The 20,322-nt window shown below is 41.6% G+C and overlaps 1 protein-coding gene across 1 annotated transcript in view; it reads right to left on the bottom strand.

Annotated features, from left to right (window-relative positions):
* Positions 1 to 20,322, bottom strand: part of LOC139760933 (teneurin-m-like) — a 395,107-nt gene that overhangs the window by 129,303 nt on the left and 245,482 nt on the right. Inside the window, exon 7 of the mRNA XM_071684709.1 lies at positions 3,902 to 4,167. Coding sequence (XP_071540810.1) covers positions 3,902 to 4,167 — 266 coding nt within the window. The remainder of the gene's footprint in view (positions 1 to 3,901; positions 4,168 to 20,322) is intronic.

The following is a 20,322-nucleotide window of genomic DNA, read 5'->3' as shown; positions in this document are numbered from 1 at the left end:
ACTCTCTGGAAGGTATTAACAGTATATGGTGTGGGAGGCAAGTTGCTAGAAGCAGTGAAAAGTTTTTATTGAGGATGTAAGGCATGTGTAAGAGTAGGAAGAGAGGAAAGTGATTGCTTCCCAGTGAATGTTGGTTTGCGGCAGGGTAGCGTGATGTCTCCATGGTTGTTTAATTTGTTTATGGATGGGGTTGTTAGGGAGGTGAATGCAAGAGTTTTGGAGAGAGTTGTGGATGAGAGGGCTTGGGAAGTAAGTTAGTTGTTGTTTGCTGATGACACAGCACTGGTGGCTGATTCGGGTGAGAAACTGCAGAAGCTGGTGACTGAGTTTGGTAAAGTGTGTGAATGAAGATAGTTGTGAGTAACTGTGAATAAGAGCAAGGTTATTAGGTTTAGTAGGGTTGAGGGTTGAGGAGAAGTCAACTGGAAGGTAAGTTTGAATGGAAAAAACTGGAGGAAGTGAAGTGTTTTAGATATTTGGGAGTGGATTTGGCAGTGGATGGAACCAACGAAGTGGAAGTGAGTCATAGGGTGGGGGAGGGGGAGAAGGTTCTGGGAACATTGAAGAATGTGTGGAAGGCGAGAACGTTATCTCGGAAAGCAAAAATAGGTATGTTTGAAGGAATAGTGGTTCCAACAATGTTATATGGGTGCGAGGCATAGGCTTTAGATAGGGTTGTGTGAAGGAGAGTGGATGTATTGGAAATGAGATGCTCTTATTCATATTTACTCTCAGCTTTGTTCTTTCACACACTTTACCAAAATCAGTCACCAGCTTCTGCAGTTTCTCATCCAAATCAGCCACCAGCGATGTATCATCAGTGAAAAACAACTGACTCACTTCCCAAGCCCTCTCATGCACAACAGACTGCATACTTGCCCCTTTCTCCAAAAGTCTTGCATTCACCTCACTAACAACCCTATCCATAAACAAATTAAACAACCATGGAGACATCACACACCCCTACCGATAACCGACATTCACTGGGAAGCAATCACTTTCCTCTCTTCCTACTCGTATACATGCCTTACATCCTCGATAAAAGCTTTTTACTGTTTCTAGCAACTTACCTCCCACACCATATACTCTTGATACCTTCCACATAGCATCTCTATCAACTCTATCATATGCCTTCTCCAGATCCATAAATGCTACATACAAATCCATCTGCTTTTCTAAGTATTTCTCATATACAATCTTCAAAGCAAACACCTGATCCACATATCCTCTACCACTTCTGAACCCATACTGCTCCTCCCCAATCTGATGCTCTGTACATGCCTTGACCCTCTTAATCAATACCCTCCCACATAATTTCCTAGGAATACTCAACAAACTTATACCTCTGTAATTTGAACACTCACCTTTATCCCCTTTTTGCCTTTGTACAATGGCACTATACATGCATTCTGCCAATACTCAGGCACTTCACCATGACCCATGCATATATTGAATATTCTCACCAACCAGTCAACAACACAATCACCCCCTTTTTTTATAGATTCCACAGCAATACCATCCAAGCCCACCACCTTGTCAGCTTTCATCTTCTGCAAAGCTTTCACTGTCTCTTTTCTGTTTACCAAATCATTTCCCTGACCCTCTCACTTCGCACACCACCTCGACCAAAACACTCTTCTTCATCCCACCACTCACTACCCTCTCTAATCTGCCCACCTCCCACCTTTCTCATGCCACAGGCATCTTTTGTACAAGCCATCACTGCTTCCCTAAATACATCCCATCCCTCCCTCACTCCCCTTATGTCATTTGCTCTCACCTTTTTCCATTCTGCATTCAATCTCTCCTGGTACTTCCTCACCTAAGCCTCCTTTCCAAGCTCACTTACTCTCACCACTCTCTTCACCCCAACATTCTCTCTTCTTTTCTGAAAGCCTCTACATATCTTCACCTTCGCCTCCACAAGATAATGATCAGATATCCCTCCAGTTGCACCTCTCAGCACATTAACATCCAAAAGTCTCTCTTTCATGCGCCTATCAATTAACACGTAATCCAATAACGCTCTCTGGCCATCTCTTCCACTTACATATACTAATGTATATCTCTCTTTTTAAACCAGGTATTCCCAATCACCAGTCTTTTTTCAGCACACAAATCTACAAGCTCTTCACCATTTCCATTTACAACACTGAATACCCCATGTACACCAATTACTCTCTCCACTTCCACATTACTCATCTTTGCATTCAAATCATCCATCACTATAACCCAGTCTCGTGCATCAAAGCTGCTAACACACTCACTCAGCTGCTCCCAAAACACTTGCCTCTCAGGATCTTTCTTCTCATGACCAGGTGAAATAGGCACCAATAATCACCCATCTTGCTCCATCTACCATCAGTTTTACCCATATCAATCTAGAGTTTACTTTCTTACACTCTATTACATACTCCCACAACTCCAGCTTCATGAGCAGTGCTACTCCTTCCTTTGTTCTTGTCCTCTCACCAACCCCTGATTTTAATCCCAAGACATTCCCAAACCACTCTTCCCCTTTACCCTTGAGCTTCGTTTCACTCAAGAGCCAAACATCCAGGTTCCTTTCCTCAAACATACTACCTATCTCTGTTTTTTTCTCATCTTGGTTACATTCACACACTTTTAGACACCCCAATCTGAGCCTTCGAAAGGATGAGCACTCCCCGCATGACTCCTTCTTCTGTTTCTCCTTTTAGAAAGTTAAAATACAGGGAGGGTAGGGTTTCTAGCCCCCCTTTCCCATCCCCTTTAGTCGCCTTCTACGATACGTGGGGAATGTGTGGGAAGCATTCTTTCTCCCCTATCCCCAGGGATATATATATACTTCCCACATATTCCCTGCATATTGTAAAAGGCGACTAAAAGTGGAGGGAGCGGGAGGCTGGAAATCCTTCCCTACAGTTTTTAATTTTCCAAAAGAAAGAACAGAGAAGGGGGCCAAATGAGCATTCACCCTCTTAGGCTTAGTCCTCTGTTCTTAATGCTACCTTGGTAATGCGGGAAATGGTAAATATGCATGAACAAAAAAAAATTTATAATTTGTTCTGGGTGACCTGTATTCTAATTGTGTAATGCAATTTTGATTGTTTGTTGTTGCTCCTTTAACGTCAGGGTTCTATGATGTGGCTTTGATCATTTACATATGAGAGGATCCTCTTAATATGGTCTACTGAAGGCAATGGAAGATCATAAGACTGTAAAGGGTTGGAGAAAGGACTGCTTGCTGGGTTACTCCACAGTAAAGCTTAATGTTAATAAAGGTGAAACCTTTGTGAATGGCTTTTGCTTTGCAACCAGCTATGAAATTGACCAAATGCTGTTTATCAGTATTTTTGATGGTGGTATTAACTATTTTTTGTGGAGAGATATGTTGGAGAAAAATGTCAAATGCTTTGTTGGTGTATTTTGTCACTATTACTGTGCAAGTGGGGGTTTATGGTTTGTTGAAGCCATCTAGAATATGTTTTGAGAGGCCTTTGTATAGTGTGGCAAAGGAGTGGTTGGATCTAAAGCCATATTCTATCTAATTATGATTACTATACAACAATCTTTTAAGGGAGAACTCTGGTGTTACCCAGGAGCACTTTCTAGAGGCTACTGCAGCCCAAAGCTGTTCTACTTCTAGAAGCAGGGAAATGTGAACTCCTTTAGAGCGTGAATTTCTCTGAGGAGTCAGTACTCCCAATGACACAGATGCACTAAAGGTGACATTTCACTCACAGTGTAATCTCAAGCACATGATGCACTAAAGGTGACATTTCACTCACAGTGTAATCTCAAGCACATGGAGTCCAGTATTACCAAATAAATCCATTATCATTAAAACTACATACATTAAGACTATCACACATTCCGATCCCTATCATAGAGAGACATTATCAGTAAATGGTCTTCATACCTGAACCCGACTATCTGGAGTTACTCTGAGGACTAGGTGATCATCCAGAATGTGAAGTGAGCCATCTAAGGGGGAGATGGCTAGCTCAGTGGGCCAACGTAGATGCAGCTGGTCCATATTGATAGTGCCATTGCAAGGGACAGGTGCCCAATGGGAGCGGTGATCATGGCCACCAATAACCGTAGAGATGATGCCAGAGGGACTCACTACACGAATATTTGTACCATCCGCAATGTAAATATCCCCAGATGATGAGATGGCAAGGCCTGGATATTATAAAGAATGTTAGCTGTAAGTTTGGAATTATCCTGAGGCTGGGAAGTTTGTACATAATGCCTAACAACAATTTACTCAAAATAATGCTTACATTCTTTACTGAGTAACTTAGTTTATAGGTATTTTGGTGAAATAAACTAATATTTGGTAAACTGAAAAAGGAAATCTAGCAAGAATTAGGCATTCATGAAAAAATAGTGCCTTATAAGACTGTATTACTAGTAGCCCAATCCATGAAATGTAAGTGAGTGTTCTTTTAAATTTTTCCTAATTCTAAATTTTGCTTCATTCTTTCATATTATGCATAAAATTCCTGTTTACTCAAACAATAAGGAGAAGTAAGCTAAAAGATTGTTTCTCCTCCAGCAAATTAGTCCTTTATCTGTATGCTGTCTGATGATTTCAAATGAGACCCAAGTATCTAACATGTTAGGATCCTGGATGCTTTCTTTCATTTTAAGCAGAGGAATAAATCTTTAGAAAGCCAAGGAGTATGTAGAAATATGCATTCTATTGACTCAGTCCCTTGTTGTGTCACCTATCCTCTCTAGCAGCCACTAAACTGCATGAAGCAGTATCTGCCTCCTTGATTATTTGGAATAAAAGTGGTACATGAATATCAAGGAAAATAATTATCTTGATTAATATGCAGCTGTTGTCTTCTGTTTTATTTTAAAGTGTTAGCTAATATGAATAACAGGCTAGCCCCTTCTAACCAGCATGGTTCTGATGAACTCTAGTAGGATCTTTTCTGGTTCCTTTTCTAGAACATCCTATCTCTTCCACTGAAAAGGATGGCATGCCTATACTTCTCATAAATCTTCAACTTCTAAAGATTATACAAGTAAAAACTTATATAGAGTTTAATTTATCTTACTGATCCAGTTTCATATTATGGGATTCCATTATGAACTAATCTTTAACTATTATATATAGATGGAATGAGCTTTGCAGCAATACATTTAGAATCAAATTATCAGTATCCTGATAATACCGAGTGTGCTAAATGAGAATGCTGCTGGCTGTTGGGCTGGTAGCTTCACTATTCTATCATCCTACTAAGGATATATTGATTCGCCCAGTTCCCCTTGTACCAACATTTTATGGCTGCTATATTCTGTTAGGGACTGGGCCACTTTATCTCATCAGTATTTCAGAAATGTACCAAAAAGGATTTATTTTCAATATTTCCCTTCAGTGATAGACTAAGAGATGGATCAGATAAATCTTAATGACACTGAAATTCCTTAACTGAAAGTGTATTACTACTGCATTCTAAATCATTATGTTGTATGATTAATAATGCTTGCTTAGTTCTGTGCTCACACAATGCTTAACCTATACATATCTAATGTTTGGGGATACAGAATGAATAACATTATCTTTAAAGTTAATTCATAGTAAAGATAGTTGAACCAAGGTATCTAAGAAACAAGTACTGTATCATACTAACTAAATCAAAATAAAGATGCTGTGAATATCTGCTATAAATATTCATTAACTGCTTCTGTCAAGCTTTGTTTGGTTCTCAATAAAGAACTGATATACATTTAAAGTTTTTAATCTTTCATGAAAGATAAAAAAAATTTCTGAAAACTATTACCATAAGTCTGATTTATATAAAAGTTTAAAATTCCAACCTGATTGATTATCTATAACTTAGTCGTTATCTCGGATATAATGTTTTTTCAAATTCTGCAGTTCCACTACCATATTTACTGATTATATATTCTACTTCTATGAACTCTTTAACCCACTGACTGCCGCTGCTGTAGATATTCTGAGTGCCTTAGAGTAGTAATTTTCAGTATCATTAATACAAAATCCATTAATTTTCTTGTCAAAGAATTTAAAACAACATTTTTTTCTGAACAAAACCACATATAAGTATATAGCAAAAGAGAAAAGAGAGGCGTTTGGACAATACTTGCAAGGAAGGAGTGCAAATGACTAGATGTGTAAAAAAAGCAGCAGGAGGTCAAGAGAAAGCTGTAAGGATTAAAAAACAGGGCAAATGAGAGCTGGGGTGAGTGAGTATAATTAAACTTTAGGGAGGATAAAGAAATGTTTTGGAAGGAGATAAATAACATGCGTATGAAAATAAAACAAATGAGAACATTGGTGAAGAGGGCAAGTGGGGAAGTAATAACAAGTAGTGATGAAGTGAGGAGATGGAGTAAGTATTTTGAAGGTCTGTTGAATGTGTTTGATGATAGAGTGGCAGATATAGGATGTTTTGACTGGGATGGAGTGCAAAGTGAGAGGGGCTGGGAGAATGGCTTGGTTAACAGAGAAGAGGTATTGAAAGCTTTGTGGAAGATGAAATCTGGTAAGGCGGCAGTTATTGAGGGTACTGCAGTAGAATCTACCAAAAAAGCAGGTGACTGCATTGTTGATTGGTTGGCAAGGAAATTCAATGTATGTATGGACCATGGTGAAAAGCCTGAGCATTGGCAGAATGCATGTATAGGTCCATTGTGCAAAGGCAAAGGGAATAAAAGTGAGTGTTCAAACTACAGAGGCATAAGTTTGTTGAGTATTCCTGGGAAATTTTATGGGAGGATTTTCATTGAGAAGGTAAAAGCATGTACAGAGCATCAGGTTGAGGAAGAGCATTGTGGTTTCAGAAGTGGTAGAGGATGTGTGGATCAGGTGTTTGCTTTGAAGAATGTGTGTGAGAAATACTAAGAAAAACAGATGGATTTGTATGTAGCATTTATGGATCTGGAGAAAGCATACAATAGGGTTGACAGAGATGTCTTGTGGAAGGTCTTAAGAGTGTATGGTGTGGGAGGTAAGTTGCCAGAAGCAGTGAAAAGTTTTTACCGGAATGGAAGGCATATGTATGAGTAGGAAGAGAGGAGAGTGATTGGTTCCCAATGAATGTCGGTCTCTAGCAGGGGTGCGTGATGTCCCAGTGGTTGTTTAATTTGTTAATGGATGGGGTGGTTAGGGAGGTAAATGCAAGAGTTTTAGTGAGAGGGGCGAGTATACGGTCTGTTGGGGATGAGAGGGCTTGAGAAAAGAGGCAGTTGTTGTTTGCCAACAATACAGCTCTAGTGGCTGATTGCTGAAAATCTTTTTCACTCCATCCTTCCACCTTCAATTTGGTCTCCCACCTCTCCTCGTTCCCTCCACCTCCGACACATATATCCTCTTGGTCAATCTTTCCTCACTCATTCTCTCCACGTGACCAAACCATTTCAAAACACCCTCTTCTCCTTTCTCAACCACACTCATTTTCTTACCACACATCTCTCTTACCCTTTCATTACTTACTCGATCAAACCACCGCACACCACATATTGTCCTCAAACATCTCATTACCAACACATACACCCTCCTATGCACAACCTTAACTATAGCAAATGCCTCGCAACCATATAACATTGTTGGAACCACTATTCCTTCAAACATACCAAATTTTGCTTTCAAAGATAATGTTCTTGCCTTCCACACATTCTTCAACACTCCCAGAACTTTCACACCCTCTGGCTAACTTCCGCTTCCATGGTTCCATCTGCTGCCAAATCCACTACCAAGTATCTAAAACACTTCACATCCTACAGTTTTTCTCCATTCAAACTTACCTTCCAATTGACTTGTCCCTCAACCCTACTGTACCTAATAACCTTCCTCTTATTCACACACTTTACCAAACTCAGTCACCAGCTTCTGCAGTTTCTCATTCGAATCAGCCACCAGCGCTGTATCATCGGCAAACAACAACTGACTCACTCCCTAAGCCCTCTCATCCACAGCAAACTGCATACTTGCCCCTCACTCTAAAGCTCTTTCATTTACCTCCCTAAGGACCCCATCCATAAACAAATTAAATAACCATGGAAACATCACGCACCCCTGCCACAAACCGATGTTCACTGACAGCCAATCACTTTCCTCTCTTCCTACTCGTACACATGCCTTACATCCTATATAAAAACTTTTCACTGCTTCCAGCAACTTGCCTCCCACAGCATCTCTATCAACTCTATCATATGCCTTCTCCAGATCCATAAATGCTATATACAGATCCATTTGTTTTTCTAAGTATTTCCCACATACATTCTTCAAAGCAAACACCTGATCCAAACATCCTCTACCACTTCTGAAATCACACTGTTTTTCCCCAATCTGATGCTCTGTACATGCCTTCACCCTCTCAATCAATACCCTCCCATATAATTTTCCAGGAATACTCAACAAACTTATATCTATAATTTGAACACTCTCCTTTGGCCCCTTTGCCTTTGTACAATGGCACTATGCATGTATTCTGCAAATCCTCAGGCACAAATACTTATATATATATATATATATATATATATATATATATATATATATATATATATATATATATTTTTTTTTTTTTTTTTTTTTTTATACTTTGTCGCTGTCTCCCGCGTTTGCGAGGTAGCGCAAGGAAACAGACGAAAGAAATGGCCCAACCCCCCCCCCCCCCATACACATGTACATACACACGTCCACACACGCAAATATACATACATACCGCTTCCATGGTTCCATCCGCTGACAGATCCACTCCCAGATATCTAAAACACTTCACTTCCTCCAGTTTTTCTCCATTCAAACTCACCTCCCAATTGACTTGACCCTCACCCCTACTGTACCTAATAACCTTGCTCTTATTCACATTTACTCTCAACTTTCTTCTTCCACACACTTTACCAAACTCAGTCACCAGCTTCTGCAGTTTCTCACATGAATCAGCCACCAGCGCTGTATCATCAGCGAACAACAATTGACTCACTTCCCAAGCTCTCTCATCCCCAACAGACTTCATACTTGCCCCTCTTTCCAGGACTCTTGCATTTACCTCCTTTACAACCCCATCCATAAACAAATTAAACAACCATGGAGACATCACACACCCCTGCCGCAAACCTACATTCACTGAGAACCAATCACTTTCCTCTCTTCCTACACGTACACATGCCTTACATCCTCGATATATATATATATATATATATATATATATATATATATATTTTTTTTTGCTTTGTTGCTGTCTCCCGCGTTTGCGAGGTAGCGCAAGGAACCAGATGAAAGAAATGGCCCAACCCACCCCCATACACATGTATATACATACGTCCACACACGCAAATATACATACCTACACAGCTTTCCATGGTTTACCCCAGACGCTTCACATGCCCTGATTCAATCCACTGACAGCACCTCAACCCCGGTATACCACATCGATCCAATTCACTCTATTCTTTGCCCTCCTTTCACCCTCCTGCATGTTCAGGCCCCGATCACACAAAATCTTTTTCACTCCATCTTTCCACCTCCAATTTGGTCTCCCACTTCTCCTCGTTCCCTCCACCTCCGACACATATATCCTCTTGGTCAATCTTTCCTCACTCATTCTCTCCATGTGCCCAAACCATTTCAAAACACCCTCTTCTGCTCTCTCAACCACGCTCTTTTATTTCCACACATCTCTCTTACCCTTACGTTACTTACTCGATCAAACCACCTCACACCACACACTGTCCTCAAACATCTCATTTCCAGCACATCCATCCTCCTGCGCACAACTCTATCCATAGCCCACGCCTCGCAACCATACAACATTGTTGGAACCACTATTCCTTCAAACATACCCATTTTTGCTTTCCGAGATAATGTTCTCGACTTCCACACATTCTTCAAGGCTCCCAGGATTTTCTCCCCCTCCCCCACCCTATGATCCACTTCCGCTTCCATGGTTCCATCCGCTGCCAGATCCACTCCCAGATATCTAAAACACTTTACTTCCTCCAGTTTTTCTCCATTCAAACTTACCTCCCAATTGATTTGACCCTCAACCCTACTGTACCTAATAACCTTGCTCTTATTCACATTTACTCTTCACTTTCTTCTTTCACACACTTTACCAAACTCAGTCACCAGCTTCTGCAGTTTCTCACATGAATCAGCCACCAGCACTGTATCATCACTGTAATGTGGCAGTTGAGGGAATAATTGGTGTACATGGGGTATTCGGTGCTGTAAATGGTAATGGTGAAGAGCTTGTAGATCTGTGTGCTGAAAAAGGACTGGTGATTAGGAATACCTGGTTTAAAAAGAGGGATATACATAAGTATACATATGTAAGTAGGAGAGATGGCCAGAGGGCATTACTGGATTACATGTTAATTGATAAGCGTGTGAAAAAGAGTTTGGTAAAGTGTGTGAAACAAGAAAGTTAAGAGTAAATGTGAATAAAAGCAAGGTTATTAGGTACAGTAGGGTTGAGGGTCAAGTCAATTGGGAGGTAAATTTGAATGGAGAAAAATTGGAGGAAGTAAAGTGTTTTAGATATCTGGGAGTGGATCTGGCAGCAGATGGAACCATGGAAGCGGAAGTGAATCATAGGGTGGGGGAGGGGGCGAAAATTCTGGGAGCATTGAAGAATGTTTGGAAGTCGAGAACATTATCTCGGAAAGCATAAATGGGTATGTTTGAAGGATTAGTGGTTCCAACAATGTTGTATGGTAGCGAGGCATCGAATATGGATAGAGTTGTGCGCAGGAGGATGGATGTGCTGGAAATGAGATGTTTGAGGACAATGTGTGATGTGAGGTGGTTTGATCGAGTAAGTAATGTAAGGGTAAGAGAGATGTGTGGAAATAAAAAGAGTGTGGTTGAGAGAGCAGAAGAGGGTGTTTTGAAATGGTTTGGTCACATGGAGAGAATGAGTGAGGAAAGATTGACCAAGAGGATATATGTGTCAGAGGTGGAGGAAACGAGGAGAAGTGGGAGACCAAATTTTAGGTGGAAAGATGGAGTGAAAAAGATTTTGAGTGATCGGGGCCTGAACATGCAGGAGGATGAAAGGCATGGAAGGAATAGAGTGAATTAGAACGATGTTGTATACCGGGGTCGACGTGCTGTCAATGGATTGAACCAGGGCATGTGAAGCATCTGGGGTAAACCATGGAAAGTCGTGTGGGGCCTGGATGTGGAAAGGGAGCTGTGGTTTCGGTGCATTATTACATGACAGCTAGAGACTGAGTGTGAATGAATGGGGCCTTAGGTGTCTTTTCCTAGCGCTACCTCGCACACATGAGGGGGGAGGGGGTTGTTATTCCATGTGTGGCGGGGTGGCAATGGGAACAAATAAAGGCAGACAGTATGAATTATGTACATGTGTATATATGTATATGTCTGTGTGTGTGTATATATATGTGTACATTGAGATGTATAGATATGTATATTTGCGTGTGTGGACGTGTATGTATATACATGTGTATGTGGGCGGTTTGGGCCATTCTTTCGTCTGTTTCCTTGCGCTACCTTGCTAACGTGGGAGACAGCAACAAAGCAAAATAAATAAGTGTATAATTAAATCTTATATAATTAAATCTTACAGAGAATAAAAAGATGTTTTGGAAGGAGGTATATAATGTGCATAAGACAAGAGAACAAATGGAAACATTGGTGAAGGAGTGAGTGACTGAGTGAGGAGTGAGATGGAGTGAGCATTTTGAAGGTTTGTTGAAGGTGTTAGATGATAGAATGGCAGATATAGGGTGCTTTCGTTCGAGGTGGTGTGCGAAGTGAGAAGGTCAAGGAGAATGGTTTGGTTTATAAACAGAGAAGGTGTAGTGAAAGCTTTGCAGAAGATGAAAGCCTGCAAGATGGTGGGTTTGGATGGTATTGCAGTGAAATTTAGTAAAAAAGGGGGTGACTGTGTTGGTGACTGGTTGGTGAGAATATTCAATGTATGTATGGCTCATGGGTAAGCACCTGAGGATTGGCAGATGCATGCATAGTGCCATTGTACAAAGGCAAAGGGGATAAAAGTGAGTTTGTTGAGTATTCCTGAGAAATTATGTGGGAGGGTATTGATTGAGAGGGTGAAGGCATGTACAGAACATCAGATTGGGGAAGAGCAGTGTGGTTTCAGAAGTGGTACAGGATGTGTGGATCAGGTGTTTGCTTTGAAGAATGTATGTGAGAAATACTTAGAAAAACAGATGGATTTGCATGTAGCATTCATGGATCTGGAGAAGGCATATGATAGAGTTGATAGAGATGCTCTGTGGAAGGTATTAAGAGTATATGGTGTAAGAGGCAAGTTGCTGGAAGCAATGAAAAATTTTAATCGAGGATGTAAAGCATGTGTATGAGTAAGAAGAGAAGGAAGTCACTGGTTCTCAGTGAATGTCGGTTTGCAGCAGGGGTGCGTGGTCTCCATGGTTGTTTAATTTGTTTATGGATGGGGTTGTTAGGGAGGTGAATGCAAGAGTTTTGGACGAGTTTTGGAGAGAGGGGCAAGTATGCAGTTTGCTGTGGATGAGAGGGCTTGGGAAGTGATTCAGCTGTTGTTTGCTGATGATACAGCACTGATGGCTGATTTGGATGAGAAATTGCAGAAGCTGGTGACTGAGTTTGGTAAAGTGTGTGAAAGAAGAAAGCTGATAGTAAATGTGAATAAGAGCAAGGTTATTAGGTTCAGTAGGGTTGAGGGACAAGTCAATTGGGAGGTAAATTTGAATTGAAAAAACTGAAGTGAAGTGTTCTAGATATCTGGGAGTGGATTTGGCACGGATGGAACCATGGAATTGGAAGTGAGTCACAGGGTGGGGGAGCGGGTGAAGGTTCTGGAAGCGTTGAAGAATGTGTGGAGAGACAAGGTGAGAGCATTATCTCGGAGAGAAAAAAAGGGTATGTTTGAAGGAAAAGTTATTCCAACAATGTTATATGGTTGCGAGGCACCACATATTGTCCTCAAACATTTCATTACCAACACATCCACCCTCCTCCGTACAACCCCTATCTACAGCCCATGCCTCGCAGCCATATAACATTGTTAGAAAAACTATTCCTTCAAACATACCCATCTTTGCCATCTTTGCTCTCCAAGAGAATGTTCTCCAGTTCCACACATTCTTCAACATTCCCAGAACCTTCACCCCCTCCCCCACCCTTTGACTCACTTCCGCTTCCATGGTTCTGTCCGCTGCTAAGTCCACTCCCAGATATCTAAAATACCTCACTTCTTCCAATTTTTCTCCATTCAAACTTATTCATTTTTCTATTCATTCATTATACTTAATCACTGTTTCCACAATCACCGAGGTAGCGCAAAAAACAGATGAAGAATGGCCCAGCCACCTACTTATATATATATACATAAATGCCCATACATGCACATATACATACATATACATTTCAATGTTTATTTATTTTATTATTTTATTTATTTTGCTTTGTCGCTGTCTCCCGCGTTAGCGAGGTAGCGCAAGGAAACAGATGAAAGAATGGCCCAACCTGCCCACATACACATGTATATACATACACGTCCACACACGCAAATATACATACCTATACATCTCAATGTACACATATATATACACATACAGACATATACATATATACACATGTACACAATTCATACTGTCTGCCTTTATTTGTTCCCATCGCCACCTCACCACACATGGAATAACAACCCCCTCCCCCCTCATGTGTGTGAGGTTGCGCTAGGAAAAGACACCAAAGGCCCCATTCGTTCACACTCAGTCTCTAGCTGTCATGTAATAATGCACCGAAACCACAGCTCCCTTTCCACATCCAGGCCCCACACAACTTTCCATGGTTTACCCCAGACGCTTCACATGCCCTGGTTCAATCCATTGACAGCACGTCGACCCTGGTATACCACATCGTTCCAATTCACTCTATTCCTTGCACACCTTTCACCCTCCTGCATGTTCAGGCCCCGATCACTCAAAATCTTTTTCACTCCATCTTTCCACCCCAATTTGGTCTCCCACTTCTCCTCGTTCCCTCCACCTCTGACACACATATCCTCTTGGTCAATCTTTCCTCACTCATTCTCTCCATGTGACCAAACCATTTCAAAACACCCTCTTCTGCTCTCTCAACCACACTCTTTTTATTTCCACACATCTCTCTTACCCTTACATTACTTACTCGATCAAACCACCTCACACCACAAATTGTCCTCAAACATCTCATTTCCAGCACATCCACCCTCCTGCGCATAACTCTATCCATAGCCCACGCCTCGCAACCATACAACATTGTTGGAACCACCATTCCTTCAAACATATGTATGTATACATATGTATGTATACATTTCAATGTATACATACATATTAAATGCACAGACGTTTACATATATTCACATGTACATATTCATACTTGCTGCCTTTATCCATTCCTGTTGCCACCCCACCACACGTGAAATAGCATCCCCCCAACCTAACTTGTCCCTCAACCCATGACAGCTGGTGACTGAGTGTGACTGAATGTGGCCTTTTTTTCTGTTTTCCTGGCGCTCACTTGCTGATATGGGGTTAGTGATGCTGTTCCCTGTGTGGTAAGGTGTCACCAGGAATGGACGAGAGCAAGCAAGTATAAATAAGTACAAGTGTTTTTTTTCTTTCTTTTTTTTCCCAAAAAGAAGGAACAGAGAAGGGGGCGAGGTGAGGATATTCCCTCTAAGGCCCAGTCCTCTGTTCTTAACGCTACCTGGCAAACGCGGGAAATGGCGAATAGTATGAAAAAAAAAAGTATATATGTATATGTCTCTTTATGTGTATGTATGTATATATGTACATGTTGATATGTATGTGGATCTATATGTACATGTATAGGCATTTATGTGTATATATATATATATATATATCATATTTATTTTTATTTTGCTTTGTCGCTGTCTCCCGCGTTTGCGACGTAGCGCAAGGAAACAGACGAAAGAAATGGCGCAACCCACCCCCATACACATGTATATACATACACGTCCACACACGCAAATATACATACCCATACATCTCAATGTATACATATATATACACACACAGACAATTACATATATACACATGCACACAATTCACACTGTCTGCCTTTATTCATTCCCATCGCCACCTCGCCACACATGGAATAACATCCCCCTCCCCCCTCATGTGTGCGAGATAGCGCTAGGAAAGGACAACAAAGGCCCCATTCGTTCACACTCAGTCTCTAGCTGTCATGCAATAATGCCCAAAACCACAGCTCCCTCTCCACATCCAGGCCCCACAGAACTTTCCATGGTTTACCCCAGACGCTTCACATGCCCTGATTCAATCCATTGACAGCACGTCAACCCCGGTATACCACATCGATCCAATTCACTCTATTCCTTGCACGCCTTTCACCCTACTGCATGTAAAGGCCCCAATCACTCAAAATCTTTTTCACTCCATCTTTCCACCTCCAATTTAGTCTCCCACTTCTCGTTCCCTCCATCTCCGACACATATATCCTCTTGGTCAATCTTTCCTCACTCATTCTCTCCATGTGACCAAACCATTTCAAAACACCCTCTTCTGCTCTCTCAACCACACTCTTTTTATTTCCACACATCTCTCTTACCCTTACATTACTTACTCGATCAAACCACCTCACACCACATATTGTCCTCAAACATCTCATTTCCAGCACATCCACCCTCCTGCGCACAACTCTATCCATAGCCCATGCCTCGAACCATACAACATTGTTGGAACCACTATTCCTTCATACATAGCCATTTTTGCTTTCCGAGATAATGTTCTCGACTTCCACACATTCTTCAAGGCTCCCAGGATTTTTGCCCCCTCCTCCACCCTATGATTCACTTGCGCTTCCATGGTTCCATCTGCTGCCAGATCCACTCCCAGATATCTAAAACACTTTACTTCCTCCAGTTTTTCTCCATTCAAACTTACCTCCCAATTGACTTGACCCTCAACCCTACTGTACCTAATAACCTTGCTCTTATTCACATTTACTCTTAACTTTCTTCTTTCACACACTTTACCAAACTCAGTCACCAGCTTCTGCAGTTTCTCACATGAATCAGCCACCAGCACTGTATCACTAGCGAACAACAACTGACTCACTTCCCAAGCTCTCTCATCCCCAACAGACTTCATACTTGCCCCTCTTTCCAAAACTCTTGCATTCACCTCCCTAACAACCCCATCCATAAACAAATTAAACAACCATGGAGACATCACACACCCCTGCCGCAAACCTACATTCACTGAGAACCAATCACTTTCCTCTCTTCCTACACGTACACATGCCTTACATCCTCGATAAAAACTTTTCACTGCTTCTAACAACTTGCCTCCCACACCATATATTCTTTTATATATATATATATATATATATATATATATATATATATATATATATATTATCCCTGGGGATAGGGGAGAAAGAATACTTCCCACGTATTCCCTGCGTGTCGTAGAAGGTGACTAAAAGGGGAGGGAGCGGGTGGCTGGAAATCCTCCCCTCTCATTTTTTTTTTTAATTTTCCAAAAGAAGGAACAGAGAAGGGGGCCAGGTGAGGATTTTCCCTCTAAGGCCCAGTCCTCTGTTCTTAACGCTACCTCGCAAATGCGGGAAATGGCGAATCGTATGAAAAAAAAAAAAAAAAAAAAAAAAAAAAATATATATATATATATATATATATATATATATATATATATATATATATATGTATATATATATATATATATATATATCACCGCTACTTGTTATCACCTCCCCATTTGCGCCCTTCACTGAAGTTCCCATTTGCTCCCTTGTCTTATGCACTTTATTTACCTCCTTCCAGAACATCTTTTTATTCTCCCTAAAATTTAATGATACTCTCTCAACCCAACTCTCATTTGCCCTCTTTTTCACCTCTTGCACCTTTCTCTTGACCTCCTGTCTCTTTCTTTTATACATCTCCCACTCAATTGCATTTTTTCCCTGCAAAAATCGTCCAAATGCCTCTCTCTTCTCTTTCACTAATAATCTTACTTCTTCATCCCACCACTCTCTCCCCTTTCTAATCAACCCACCTCCCACTCTTCTCATGTCACAAGCATCTTTTGCGCAATCCATCACTGATTCCCTAAATACATCCCATTCCTCCCCCACTCCCCTTACTTCCATTGTTCTCACCTTTTTCCATTCTGTGAGAAGGAGATGGAGTGAGTATTTTGAAGGTTTGTTGAATGTGTCTGATGATAGAGTGGCAGATATAGGGTGTTTTGGTCAAGGTGGTGTGCAAAGGGAGAGGGTTAGGGAAAATGATTTGGTAAACAGAGAAGAGGTAGTAAAAGCTTTGCGGAAGATGAAAGCCGGCAAGGCAGCAGGTTTGGATGGTATTGCAGTGGAATTTATTAAAAAAGGGGGTCACTGTATTGTTGACTGGTTGGTAAGGTTATTAATGTATGTATGACTCATGGTGAGCTGCCTGAGGATTGGCGGAATGCGTGCATAGTGCCATTGTACAAAGGCAAAGGGGATAAGAGTGAGTGCTCAAATTACAGAGGTATAAGTTTGTTGAGTATTCCTGGTAAATTATATGGGAGGGTATTGATTGAGAGGGTGAAGGCATGTACAGAGCATCAGATTGGGGAAGAGCAGTGTGGTTTCAGAAGTGGTAGAGGATGTGTGGATCAGGTGTTTGCTTTGCAGAATGTATGTAAGAAATACTTAGAAAAGCAAATGGATTTGTATGTAGCATTTATAGATCTGGAGAAGGCATATGATAGAGTTGATAGAGATGCTCTGTGGAAGGTATTAAGAATATATGGTGTGGGAGGCAAGTTGTTAGAAGCAGTGAAAAGTTTTTATAGAGGATGTAAGGGGTGTATACGTGTAGGAAGAGAGGAAAGTGATTGGTTCTCAGTGAATGTAGGTTTGCGGCAGGGGTGTGTGATGTCTCCATGGTTGTTTAATTTGTTTATGGATGGGGTTGTTAGGGAGGTGAATGCAAGAGTTTTAGAAAGAGGGGCAAGTATGAAGTCTGTTGTGAATGAGAGAGCTTGGGAAGTGAGTCAGTTGTTGTTTGCTGATGATACAGCGCTGGTGGCTGATTCATGTGAGAAACTGCAGAAGCTGGTGACTGAGTTTGGTAAAGTGTGTGAAAGAAGAAAAATAAGAGTAAATGTGAATAAGAGCAAGGTTATTAGGTACAGTAGGGTTGAGGGTCAAGTCAATTGGGAGGTGAGTTTGAATGGAGAAAAACTGGAGGAAGTAAAGTGGTTTAGATATCTGGGAGTGGATCTGGCAGCGGATAGAACCATGGAAGCGGAAGTGAATCATAGGGTGGGGGAGGGGGTGAAAATCCTGGGAGCCTTGAAGAATGTGTGGAAGTCGAGAACATTATCTCGGAAAGCAAAAATGGGCATGTTTGAAGGATTAGCGGTTCCAACAATGTTGTATGGTTGCGAGGTGTGGGCTATGGATAGAGTTGTGCGCAGGAGGGTGGATGTGCTGGAAATGAGATGTTTGAGGACAATGTGTGGTGTGAGGTTGTTTGATCGAGTAAGTAATGTAAGGGTAAGAGAGATGTGTGAAAATAAAAAGAGCGTGGTTGAGAGAGCAGAAGAGGGTGTTTTGAAATGGTTTGGGCACATGGAGAGAATGAGTGAGGAAAGATTGACCAAGAGGATATATGTGTCGGAGGTGGAGGGAACGAGGAGAAGTGGGAGACCAAACTGGAGGTGGAAAGATGGAGTGAAAAAGATTTTGTGTGATCGGGGCCTGAACATGCAGGAGGGTGAAAGGAGGGCAAGGAATAGAGTGAATTGGATCGATGTGGTATACTGGGGTTGACGTGCTGTCAGTGGATTGAATCAGGGCATGTGAAGCGTCTGGGGTAAACCATGGAAAGTTGTGTGGGGCCTGGATGTGGAAAGGGAGCTGTGGTTTCGGGCATTATTGCATGACAGCTAGAGACTGAGTGTGAACGAATGGGGCCTTTGTTGTCTTTTCCTGGTGCTACCTCGCACACATGAGGGGGGAGGGGGATGGTATTCCATGTGTGGCGAGGTGGCGATGGGAATGAATAAAGGCAGACAGTGTGGATTGTGTGCATGGGTATATATGTATGTGTCTGTGTGTGTATATATATGTATACATTGAGATGTATAGGTATGTATATTTGCGTGTGTAGACGTGTATGTATATACATTGTGTAGACGTGTATGTATATACATTGTGTATGGGGGTGTGTTGGGCCATTTCTTTCGTCTGTTTCCTTGCGCTACCTCGCAAACGCGGGAGACATCGACAAAGCAAAATAAATAAACAAATAAATAAATATATATATATATATATATATATATATTTTTTTTTTTTTTTTTTTTTTTTTTTTTATACTTTGTCGCCGTCTCCCGCGTTTGCGAGGTAGCGCAAGGAAACAGACGAAAGAAATGGCCCAACCCCCCCCCCCCATACACATGTACATACACACGTCCACACACGCAAATATACATACCTACACAGCTTTCCATGGTTTACCCCAGACGCTTCACATGCCTTGCTTCAATCCACTGACAGCACGTCAACCCCTGTATACCACATGACTCCAATTCACTCTATTTCTTGCCCTCCTTTCACCCTCCTGCATGTTCAGGCCCCGATCACACAAAATCTTTTTCACTCCATCTTTCCACCTCCAATTTGGTCTCCCTCTTCTCCTTGTTCCCTCCACCTCCGACACATATATCCTCTTGGTCAATCTCTCCTCACTCATTCTCTCCATGTGCCCAAACCATTTCAAAACACCCTCTTCTGCTCTCTCAACCACGCTCTTTTTATTTCCACACATCTCTCTTACCCTTACGTTACTTACTCGATCAAACCACCTCACACCACACATTGTCCTCAAACATCTCATTTCCAGCACATCCATCCTCCTGCGCACATCTCTATCCATAGCCCACGCCTCGCAACCATACAACATTGTTGGAACCACTATTCCCTCAAACATACCCATTTTTGCTTTCCGAGATAGTGTTCTCGACTTCCACACATTTTTCAAGGCTCCCAAAATTTTCGCCCCCTCCCCCACCCTATGATCCACTTCCGCTTCCATGGTTCCATCCGCTGACAGATCCACTCCCAGATATCTAAAACACTTCACTTCCTCCAGTTTTTCTCCATTCAAACTCACCTCCCAATTGACTTGACCCTCAACCCTACTGTACCTAATAACCTTGCTCTTATTCACATTTACTCTCAACTTTCTTCTTCCACACACTTTACCAAACTCAGTCACCAGCTTCTGCAGTTTCTCACATGAATCAGCCACCAGCGCTGTATCATCAGCGAACAACAACTGACTCACTTCC

This window comes from Panulirus ornatus, chromosome 38 (genome assembly GCF_036320965.1).
Source record: "Panulirus ornatus isolate Po-2019 chromosome 38, ASM3632096v1, whole genome shotgun sequence".
Classification (NCBI taxonomy): Eukaryota; Metazoa; Arthropoda; class Malacostraca; order Decapoda; family Palinuridae; genus Panulirus; species Panulirus ornatus.
This window is presented reverse-complemented; position numbering and strand designations above follow the sequence as displayed.